The 12,344-nt window shown below is 43.6% G+C and overlaps 1 protein-coding gene across 1 annotated transcript in view; it reads right to left on the bottom strand.

Annotated features, from left to right (window-relative positions):
* Positions 1–437: 437 nt before the first annotated feature.
* LOC136579710 (patr class I histocompatibility antigen, CH28 alpha chain-like) overlaps positions 438–12,344 on the bottom strand; it is a 51,331-nt gene continuing 39,424 nt past the window's right edge. Inside the window, exons 4-5 of the mRNA XM_066579775.1 lie at positions 2,869–3,144; positions 438–816 (exon numbers count right to left, since the gene is read on the bottom strand). Of these exons, the coding sequence (XP_066435872.1) occupies positions 671–816; positions 2,869–3,144 (422 nt within the window). The 3' untranslated portion in view covers positions 438–670. The remainder of the gene's footprint in view (positions 817–2,868; positions 3,145–12,344) is intronic.

Genomic DNA, 12,344 nt, shown 5'->3' on the forward strand with positions numbered 1-12,344 from the left:
GCTGTTTTTATTTTTGCCTTCCTCTGGATCAACATGGGCGAGATTAAAACAGGCTGTACTAGATGGACATTGTCTTCATTCAGCCTAACATACTATGTTACTATGTGTGATCTAAATATAGGTTTCTCCTCTCAATGTAATCCTGCCTGTGATGATAATGAGATGACGGCTGAGAATTTTCCTCTACAGAACAGGAAGTGTCAGACTATTAGTCCCAATGGTCAGTGTGCAGGGAGGGGAGGAGGTGTTCAGTGACATCACCTATTGTGAATGGTGGCTCCTGTGTTATCTATATATTGTTATCCCCTCTCAGTGTAATACTGCCTGTGATGATAATGACATGATGGCTGAGAAGTTTCCTCTGCAGAACAGGAAGTGTCAGACTATTATTCGGCTTATTGGTCAGAGTGAAAACTGCAGAATTTCAGGATTTAAAAAAAAAAAAATACAGATGGTGGCATGAAAAAAAACACAGACTCTTAAATAATATGTTTAACATAACATAATGATATATACTGGGCCACTTTCTGATGGCATGTCCCCTTTAAAAGCTTCTGACGAACATAAGTTGCCCGATACTGAGCTTCATGTATCTAGTGTTAGGTGGGCTTGTGACATTCCTTCATCTCACTCCATAAATCTCATTGCACTGGCTATTTATGTCCTTTTGTCATTGCCTTTTGCTCCTTGCAAGAGCTACTGAACCAAACACCATAAAAACAATGATGAGGATGACGGCCAGGCAGATAGCGATCACGGCCCCAATAGGTAGATCAGAAGGAGGATTGCTTAGACTCTCATAATCACCTGAAATCCCTGCATAGAGAAAACACAAAGTATTAGAAAGGGTTTGCTTTGTCCATCAATGAGAGCTTGTATGTATAGACATAACATCAAGTGATAGGGAGGAGATGTAGTCATAGTACAGGAGAGGCAAAGATCTTGTCTCTCCTGCAACCCCCATCGTAAGCCTCTGCATAAGGGAAACCTTATTTCCTACTGAGACTACAGGATAGTAACGTGTATAGGTTATCTCATTAAAAACAGCGCCTGTATATCTGCCCTGCTAGGGCACAGAGGCGTGACGACTGCAAGGGAGATTTCTGTCTAGAAGCACAGAAACACTAAATCCCTTTAACCCCTTAATCCCACAGGACATAAGTTTACATCTTGGGTGTATGGTACTTAATGCAACAGGAGGAAAACTTACATCCTGTGGAGGGCATCGGCTCAGAAATGAGTCTGCACCATCCCACAGTAGGATCAAACTGTGACTGACAGCCAACCTCCAGCTGCAACAGCTGGGATTGGTAAGAACACCAATTCCCGCTGTTAACCCCTTACATGCCATGATCATTATAGATAGCGACATGTAAAGGGTTCACAGAGGGACATCATTGGCCCTCTGCTATTTAAACTCAGAGGGCCGATGGGTTGCTATGGCAACTGGGTACCAGACAATGTTGAACTGCTCTGCCATGACCTGAAATAGCTATTGGAAGCAATAATGCATTACAGTACAGAACTACTGCAATTAGAGATGAGCGAGTATACTCGCTAAAGGCAATTGCTCGAGCGAGCATTGCCTTTAGCGAGTATCTCCCCCGCTTGAGACAGAAGGTTCGGGTGCTGGCGCGGGGGAGCGGTGAGTAGCGGCTGTCAGCAGGATGGAGCGGGGGGGGGAGGGAGAGAGGGAGAGAGAGATCTCCTCTCCGTTCCGCAGCTCCGTGCCCGCTGCCGGCACCCGAACCTTCCGTCTCAAGCGGGGGAGATACTCGCTAAAGGCAATGCTCGCTCGAGCAATTACCTTTAGCGAGTATACTCGCTCATCTATAACTGCATGCATTATCACATCGATCATAGCTTCTCTGGTTCAAGTCCCCTGCAGGAACATTAAAAAAGGTCAAATTAAAAATAGCAAAAAGCATTAAATAGCAACGAAAAAAACCTTTAGGTTTTTTTGCTGTACTACTTTTAAAACATAAAATGTATACAGTATATTTTTTTAATTAACCATTGTTACCATCTTCTAACCGCCATAACCATTTTGTTTTTTGGTCACTGTGGTTCTATGAAAGCTTTTTTTGCAGAGGGACCTGGAGTTTCTATTTTGGGGTACATATGACTTTTTAATTGCTTTTTAGGAAAAAAAATTCTTGGAGACAGGGTAGTCAAAAAAGGGCAATTTGGTTGTGTATGTTTTCTTACAATAGTCACCTTGTTTTTTTGTTTGGTTTTGAATTTATGTTAAAAATACAAAAAGGATTGTTATAAATATATTTTTTTTTTTTGTAATAAAACTAACTTATTTTTACTATCCTTCTAGTCCCCAAGGGGGATTTGAACTAACAATCATGTGGTCACTTATACCTCAGTACTGCAGTATGCTATATTTTGACGGGCAACACTTGCCGTGTATGGAGCGGGTTCAGCTCCAGAGCCTGCTCCATACAAATGCTGTGTACATCCACCATACATGTAGGTTAAAGGTGTTGTACCACAACTGACATTTATTACCTACACGAAATTAGTGGTAAATGTCTGATTGTTGAGCCCACATGTATTTATCAGATCTGATAACCAGGGCCTCCACCGCTGGAATCTCTGACAATCACTAGAATGGGGATCCTGAGCTCCCCAATCCTTCTAACAATCCAATCACAATGAGGAGGAGTGTGACAGTAGTGCTGTACGCGGCTATCTCCAAAAGTCCCATAGAGATAAATGCACTACCATTGGACATGTGTGAGACAGGACCCTCATGCTCATGATTGGGTCTTGTGAATAGTGGGCAAGTTTAAGACTTGACACAAACCCTTCAAGGCTATGCACTAGTTTTGGTGTATACCAGCAGTCTAGTCCACTTACTCCAGTTCTGGGTAAAATCACGCTGCATACTACTGTGGTTGACCCTGCAGGTATAAACGTCATCAGCCATAGAAGTGACATTGAAAGATAGAGAGGTTAGATATGTCAAGCCGGGGATTGGCAGAATCAGCCTCTCCATTATCTCCTCCGACATCTGTTGTCCGTTCATGTACCACATTATGAAGATCTCCTTAGGGTAATGGTCATACGCCTGGCAGGATACCCTGAACGTAATATTGTCTATAGGGATCTGTATCACTTTCACAACCGGTGGCTCTATAGGATGAGAAAGAAGAGTTAACTGCACGAAGTAGCTTCTATTTTCAAAGGGAATATGTAGTACCCCAGATTTGTTATAGCTACCTCTTGTCAAGTGTAAATGTATATCTTTAAATGTATGATAATGGGTGGAATTATGTGTTTATTACTTTAAATGGTTAATAATGGGTTAATGTCTGATGTTGCTACTACCTAACACTACATGACTGAAGAATATACCCTAACCTGCACTCATACCTGTCAGTCACCTCTAGCTACTACTGGGATTGTATAGAGAGATTTCCCTTAGCGCAGGATTGGTTAGCAGGGAGAGTATAAAAGGTAGAGAGTGAGTGGGGTTAGAAAGTCTAGTCCAGAGGAACCTGCGATAGAGACCGAGGTGGAATAAGGTGAACATCTACCATAGCCGGTGCAGTGAGAAACAACAACTAAGTGTGAGTATGAAACCAAGTTTATGCTAGAGAGACAGAAAAGAGAGGAAGATAGAGAGTCAACTGAAAAGAAAGTTAATAGGAAGGAGAGAGAAAAAGAGACTTAACTGAGAAAAGAGTAAGAGAGAGAACAGAAGAGGAAAATAAGTCAAGTGGATGCTGAAGGGTTGGTAGAAGTAATTTCATTATTATTTTTACCACTGGTAGAGTTTGACCCTAGCATTTTTCCCACTCTGCCAGGAGGAGCAGTAGAGCCACCGTTACTACCATCTCATTTCCCCTCGCTGCTTAGTACCTCCTAAGTATGGATGGCTGCAAACGTGTCATCAGAAAATGACCTAATGTATAAATCAAGTTTTTATATTAAAGGTGTTTTTTGGGACTTCAATATTGATGACCTTTCCTCAGTCTAGTTAACAACCCAAAGGATCTCCTGTCACTAAGGTGGAACAAAAGTCCTGTCATCCTTGTGTAGGAAAGATCAGAATAAATGCAGCATATGGTCAACTTTTTCATTTTCAATGCTTTATATATTTGAATTTGTGGAGATTAAAGCAATTTCATATATAATCCCCCAAGTGCTCAGGGAAGTCTGAGATCTGACTGATTCCAGTGATAAGTGTGGTAATAGGCCCCGAGGAAGAGGTAGGTTCCCTGAAGCATCACTGGCGTATTACCGCACTTGTCACTGGAGTCCACCGGAGCACAACCTCTCAACACTAGCTTGTAGCAAGTGCAGCCTTCGCATTGAGTCACGTTGTGTTTTGAGTGTAGATGGACGGACTCATATGTATTTGCACATATCTTGTACACTAAAATTCTCTGAAACAGCGCCGGAACAGCAAAACTTAGATTACAAGTTATGTATTAAATGTTGCAATCAAAATTATTCATCCTCAATTTATGTTTTTATGTTAAATTTAAAAAAACTTTCAAACATTCAAAGAACATTCAAACAAGAACAATTTAAATTCTGCAACACAACTAAAAAGTGGTTTATCCAAATTCACCATAAATGCCATTTTTACTGACTCAGTATTATTCAATCCCCTCATGACAAGTGCAACACCCCAGAGGGGCGACCCTGGGCACCTGGCTAATGTGAAGAGCTGGGAGGGTTAAGTGCTGACGTGTCACGGTGGCACTTACCATGCTCTGGTCGCGTAGGAATGACGCTACCAAGGCCAATGTAGATTGCAAGCCAGGCTTCGACATTCCTTTGGCTGACAGTGCCAATAAAGGGGATGAGTGGGGTTGTAGTAGATATCACTCGTAACGCCACCGTTATTCAATGCAGCGGAGTAAATAACACGGAGACGTGTGTAATACCTCAGGTCCCTAGGAACGGTTAGGGTCCAGTAGAACTTTTACTTGAAATTAACTTGTATAACAGGCACAATTCAGTGGTAGTAGTTACTCAGAGGTAGGGAGGATACATAGGATCAATACGCCCCAAAAGTCCAAGTTATCTATATGTTACCGGTCCTGGATTGGGAGCACTCCAGAGGAGGAAACAGGGTAGGGGTCACTCCACATAAACTCTGGTAAAAACATTTATTCAGAAGAGGCTTAGCCAATAAGGTACCTCTGTGCGGTGATCCTAACTGACGGACGGCTGCACAGGAAAATGCCTGTATTGTGATGTGAATGGGTACGTGTTTTAGGAAGTTGAGAGTTGCTCTCTCTCTCTATTGCTGGGACTCATGCAATAAAGGGACTAGAATACCCAGAGAGGCTATCAAAGTTGGGATTATTTACCCTAGAAAAAAGATTGTTAAGGGGTGATCAAATAACTATGTATAAATACATTATTGGCAATACAAGGATCTCTCCCATGATCTGTTTATACCCAGGACTGCGGCAGTAACAAGAGGGCATCTGCTATGTCTAGAAGAAAGCAGGTTTCATCACAACACAGATGGCGGTTCTTTACTGTAAGAGCAGTGAGACTGTGGAACTCTCTGCCTGAGGACGTGGTGATGGCAAAATCCATAGAGGAATTTAAGAGGGGACTAGATGCCTTTCTAGAATGCTACGATATTACAGGATTAAGACATTAGGAGACCAGTGGGGTTGATGATATCAATTGTTGATCCAGAGATTACTCTGGCTTGCATCATGGAGTGAGGAAGAATTTGCCTTTCCCTGGACCAACAAGAACGGGGTTGAAACAGGCTGAACTAGATGGACATTGTCTTCATTCAGCCTAACATACTATGTTACTATGTTATACATCCACTCTCCAGACACTGCAGGATGTCGCTCTTCTTCCTTCATTTTCACCTACATGGAAGCTAAAGGTGCTTCCATGCGGCTCTATGTTAGTATACTCAGGTTGACAAGATGGAACTTCGTCCTGCTCTCAGACACTCACATTTATACACTCACTTGTACCACATGACTCAGTAGAATACATGCAACATACATACAGAAAATGACATGACAGCTTTGCACAGTGCATCCACAAGAGACAAAACATGTATGACATTTATGGAGGGGACCAGGATGGTGTCCTGGGCCACTACACAAGAAACTTTAATCCTTTCCAATCCAGTGTTGGACCTTGTTAGAAAATTTCCCTGCAAAGCTCCGATATCGAGTGAGGTCCGACATGATTCTACCAGTATGCAGGCCAGCGCTCCGACATCCAGGTACACTCTGCAGGTCTCCAGTATTGTGGTGCGTATGAATGGTAAACCATAGAAATGAACTAGATGGGGTTGTGTTTGAAGACTTGAACTGGATGTGCACCAGCTAACATATTTAGCAAGGTTACTGCATAGTCTATTTCAGATAGCACAGATTGGATAATGACAAGTGATATAGAAACTACATGTACGTGGATATTGTGTGCAGAATGTGAGGTTACATTATTGAACATCGACCAATGAGCAGCATGCTGAGATATTCTGGGTCATTGCGTTTTTTTAGATTTTCTCATTTACCATTTTCGTATATTACAGTATGTGCGGTCCTGCATACTGCTAGAAGCATGTGGCAGACCTCATCCGACATTGGAGCTATGCAGGGAAATTTTCATGTTGGACAAGGACCAACACTAGATTGGAAATAGTTAATTTTTAAAAATTGCTAATAAAAGCAACATGACTGGTCATTTTTAGGTGTTTTTCTTGAGTAATTCCAAGGAATCCATGCACTTTCCCACCCAAAATAAGTAAGAGTTGGGGAGCGTGTGGATGGCTGGGATATTGGATTGGAAAGGGTTAATACTTAGTAGAGCACCTTTTGCTGTTATAACCCTCTGCAAATATGATGCATAACTAGACAGCAGATTCTGGTGGCATTCCTGAGGCATCTTACACTGTTCCTCATGGGCAATGGCCTCCAGGTAAGTAATATTCTTGGGTTTATATGCTGCAGCCACCTTCATCACAACCCAGCAAGACTTTTTATGGGGTGCCACTCAGGTAACAATGATGACCACTCTAGAATCTCAGTCTGCTGGGAATTGCTGAAGGCGGTGAAGTGCTTTGTAAGCTCTGCTATAAACCAGTGTGGCTCATTCCCAGGGGTAAGCTGCCCTGCTGCACCCAGGAAAGGCTTCAGGTACCAGGCTTCAGTCTGCTATGGAGTCCCAGACTTCTTCCCCCCGGCCTCAGTCAGATGGAGGGGAAGAAGGAAAGAACCCAAGAAGGGGACAGATGTGGTTGGAGTGGCAGCAATGTCACCGTGACGCCCCTTGAGGACACAGACCCTAGAAAGACATGCAGCCAAGCTAAGAAAGTGGGTATTTCTGTAAAAGCCCACACATATCTAAATTGGGGTTCTTGCAAAGGGGGCAAGTCTGTGATTGATCTGGCATCAAGGATTACCATAAATATGAGAGAGTTCGAGGAGGCAGCGAGGACCTCCATGATGAAGCTGAGCGGGCCTACTACAGTAAGAAAGCAACCATGGTACCAAAGCTACTGAATATTATGAGGGAGAAAGAGAGCGAAGATAAGAAGCCCAGCGGCCCTTTCAGGAAAAAGCTGCTGTTTTGTTTTAAATTGTTTTTATTAAATTTACAGTTAAATATAATAAAGATCAATGCATGTTCAAAACATTATCCATTAGGCTGGGTTCCCACACGGTGTATTCCCGGGGGAAATCTCGCAGTTAGGCCGCAGCGAAAAAACGCAGGATTTCCGCTGGGAAAGCGCTGCTTCAAACCCCGCAGCACTTAGCCATGGGTTTAGGAGCGGCTCGGTCACAAGCTTTTCTATTCCGGAGGGCGCTCTCATAGAGGAGAGCGCAGCCGCAACGAAAATAAAAAAGAATGGAGATGCTGCAGCCCCGGGAATCCCCGCCACAACGCTGGCTTCTGCCGGCTTTGCCGCGACGGATTGGCCGTCTCGCGTGGACGAGATTTCTGAGAAAACCTGTCCACATGGCTGGCTAATCCTGGGATTAGCCGCAGGTAGATTTGCCGCAGCAAAATTCCGGACGGAATTTCCATGGCAAATCCGCCCCGTGTTAACCCAGCCTTACTTTTTGCATATTATTTAAAAAAAAGCTAGATTGCTGTGGGGGTGGGGGAGGGAGTAGGAAGGGTTCAAGGGTGAAAACGGAAAGGATTAGATTTTTTAGGAAGGAATCCTACTGCTTGGTACACCTTGATGAATAAATATGTATAATTTACACAGGACCGCACCTCTATAAACTTAGAGATTCTTTAACAAAGTCCAAGAAAGCATTGTTCTATTACTTCTAAAAGATCATAATAGATTAGATTAGTTTATACCTAATTTTTCATGGGTTCTATTAGCCCAATTTGTTAGTTCCTCAATTCCCCTGATTTCATTTATTTTAGCCACCCATTGGTTATATGTAGGCACTTCTGTTTGCTTCCACATGGTAGGGATCAAGGATTTTGCAGCAGAGATTAAGTGGGTTACTAGTTTAGACTTTGAGGGTCTATAATTTGAAGAGGTTTAGATAATATCACACATTCTGGGGAGAGTCTAAAGGTATCATTTGATATGTTACGTATGTTTTTTTCAATCTGGTCCCAGAATGGACAGTGCCACCAAATATGTATTAAAGAACCTATTTCACTGCCGCATCGCCAACATAGATTGGAATCAGTTAATTTTTAAGCATAGAGGCATTGTGGTGATTTATACCATCTGGTCAGAAGTTTATAATGGTTAACTTGCAATCGAATACATTTAGAAAATCCAAAATGCATTTAATGTCCCTGTCCGACAATTTAATATTTAGTTCCTTTTCTTGCACGAGGATATATGCTGGTTTTGTGGTGTCTTGGGTGTCAATAAATTTCCTTTTACGTAGCACAGTTCTTCTACTAGTATGACACTGAGAAGTGATAATTTGGTCTAATTGGGAAAAATGGGGGGGTTAATGGATATGCTTTAATGAATTTGTCTAGTATTCTGGAGAGATGTATTGGTTGTAAGGGTTGAAGGGAGGGGCATGATGTTTGGGAAAGTAACCATTCTGTTAAAGGGGTTCTGACACAAATAATGTTTTTATGCTTTAGCAGCCATTGTTCCCTGGTCTGCCTAATGGACCCAGGGAACCCACGGTTTAATGGCTGCTAAAGCATAAAAAGATAACACTTACCTGTTCTTCTGTTGTTGTTGACATCGGGGGGGTCATCTCCCGGCAGGCGCTGTTCCTCCTCTTCTGTCTGCACGAGCCGCGCAACTTCGGGATCGCGCGCATGCGCAGTGGAGAGGTGCCCTCTGACAGGAGTCAGGACGGGCTGCGTTTCCACTGCGCACGCGCAGCACTCTGGAGTTCAGCAGGACAGACGGGTCGCCCACAGCAAGCACTGTTTGTGACGTGCTTGCTGTGGGCGGTCCGTCCGTTCACCTCGGAAGTGCCTGACGGACGGACCAGAGCAGGAAGCGGTCTTTTTGACCGCTCCTGCTCTGCTTTAAAGGCACAGAAGAAGATGCCGGCTGGAGGGGACATGCCTGGCGATCGGGCCAGGCCAGGCAAGGTGAGTACAATTTTTTTTTTTTGATGTCAGAACCCCTTTAATTGTGTGTTCTCCTTCTGAGGCTGTATCCAAATATCAGATACTGAAAGATCTTAAAGGGGTTGTCCCGCGACAGCAAGTGGGGTTATGCACTTCTGTATGGCCATATTAATGCACTTTGTAATATACATCATGCATTAAATATTGGCCATACAGAAGTTATACACTTACCCCCTCCGGTGCTGGCGTCCCCGTCTACATGGCGACGATGAAGCCTCTTCTCTGGTCGCATGAACAGTCGCGCTTGCGCAGAGTGAAATCCTCCGCTGGATGTGTCCGGGCTCACGAGCTGCATCCTGGCTCCTCCCTCCTCTCCGCGTCATCATAGCTCCGCCTCCGTCACGTGGTGCCGATCAGCCAATGAGGTGGCTGTAATCGGCAGTGGAACGCAAGACTGGAGAAGAACATCCACAGTGCACCATGGGAGAAGACCCGCGGTGCACCATGGGAGAAGACCAGTAGCGCCATCTTTGAAAGAAGAAAAGAAGAATCTTCAAAGCTGCAGAACGGGGATCCAGGTAAGTGAATTTAAAAAAAACCAAACAAAAACAAATGGATGCTTTTTAACTGTGCACTAAGTGGGGGTCTGTTTAAAAAAAATGTTTTGATTTCGGCGCAGGACAACCCCTTTAACCCCTTAAGGATGTGACCCTTTTTCCCCCCATTTTCATTTTTTCCTCCCACCTTTTAAAAAATCATAACTCCTTTATTTATCCTTCGACGTCGCTGTATGAGGGCTTGTTTTTTGCAGGACGAGCTCTATTTGTCAATGGTATTGTTTAATGTAACATATAATGTACTGAAAAACTTTTTAAAAATTCTAAATGGAGTAACATGGTAAACAACACAAAATTCAGCCATTTTTTGTGCGTCTTTTCTACGGCGCACAAACTGCAACAAAAATGACCTGCTAACTTTATACTGTGGGTTAGTATGAATACTACAATACCAAAACCTATATAGTTTTTTATTTTGCTGTGCTACTTTTATTTTTTTTCAAAGACATTTAATTTTTTTAAAATGATCTTCTGCCGTCATTTTTTGCGAGCAATAACCTTTTTACTTTTCCATCGACATTGTTGTGTGAGAGGTCATTTTTGCGAGACATGCTGTAGTTTACGTTGCAACCATTTCGGAATACATACAACTTTTGATCTTTTTATTGCATTTTTTTCTTGGAGACAGGGTGACGAAAAAAAGTGTATTTCTGGCATTCTTTTTTTTGGACAACGTTCACCGTGCGGGGTAAGTAATGTGTTTCTTTGATAGATTGGACATTTATGAATGGAGCAATACCAAATATGTTTTTTTTTTTTTTATGATTTACATTTTTTATTATAGATATGGCAAAGGGGTGATTTAAATTTCAATTACTTTTTTTTTCAACTAGTAAAACTTAATTAATCTTATCTTTACCTTTTTTTGGCCCCCTAGGGGCCCACAACTAGAGATGCTTTGATCGCTCCTGCAGTATGATGTAATGTTATAGCATTACATCATACTGCAATCTGACAGACAGTCTATCAAGCCACCCCACAGTGACAGCTTGAAATGGCCTGCCCCCACATCAGAGGGCTCAGATGCTGAGGATTGGGTTAATGAAAGCAGCAGTGGAGAGCGGGCCCTTATCGGGCGCAGGAATCCCCAGAGGGGATGCAAGGTCTATGCTTCAGGGATTAATTACCTGCAGAAACAGCAGTGGGGAAAAAGAAAAAGCCTTCATACAAGATACATTTTTGTTAGCATGCACTCTGGTGACTGTAAGGTCAGACCAGGGTGCTGATACTGGTATGCCCCTAGGCCCGGACTCTGTGGGGGGGGGGGGGGGGGGGGGGTCTGGTGCAGGGGACCGGGGAAGAAAGGGTTAATGCAACCCAAAACTCCATACTCGCTTGTGCCAGTAGTGAGCATGGAGGAGTTTAGAAGGCAAAGGAGATTTTGGTCAGTGGAAAAGGCAAAACGAAGGGCCACGGCCAATCTGGAGGCACTAGTGCTGTTGGTCGCCTCCCAGTAGGGGGGCGATCTGTCACCAGGTTCAGCCTGTGGTGGCTTGGCTATCCTTTATGTGTCCCTAAAATGCCTGTCAGGTGCAGAGGGGGCACAATAGGTGGTGGTCAAGTCTGCAGATCCTCTCACACATCCTGAGCATAGTAAAAATGCAGCAGGTAAAAAAACAAAAACAAAAAAAAAAAGAACTCTACCCAGAGGTCCTGCTGCTTCTGGAATCTGTGGGACTACTAATCCTAGAGTGGCTTAAGTGGGTGGAGCTACAGCCAAGAACACTAATGTTGTAGGGGATGCTGGTGATTGTAGTGCAGATCTCCAGCCTCGGTCCCAGGAACCCTGTAAAAATACAGGCAACATTGGTGCTGACCAGGAGGGTGCATTTGGCATAACTGAAAGGGCCCTGGTGGTGGTGAATTCACCTTCTGGGATCAGTAATAAAAACAAAAATAATCAAGGTCTTAGTCCAGTTGGTGATAATGCATGTGTCGATTTGCTTGCATTAACCAATTGTGCCCCTGTTTCTAGAGCAGCATCTGCTGAATAAGCAGGTACAGGTTCTGGAGGTAGCCGGGGGGTGGTCTAGGATCCAGTCGCTCCTCCAGTGGCAACGTCTGGCAGGGTCACCGCTGGAGAGAGGGGGTAGCATCCTCCTTGTCTTTGGGGTCTGAGGATGGAGTTTTGCAATAGCGCCTCCTGAAGACTTTGAGGAGAGTAGAGAACTCATAGAATGTAGGGGGTAGAGTTGTGGGGTT

This window comes from Eleutherodactylus coqui, chromosome 10 (assembly GCF_035609145.1).
Source record: "Eleutherodactylus coqui strain aEleCoq1 chromosome 10, aEleCoq1.hap1, whole genome shotgun sequence".
Lineage (NCBI taxonomy): Eukaryota > Metazoa > Chordata > Amphibia > Anura > Eleutherodactylidae > Eleutherodactylus > Eleutherodactylus coqui.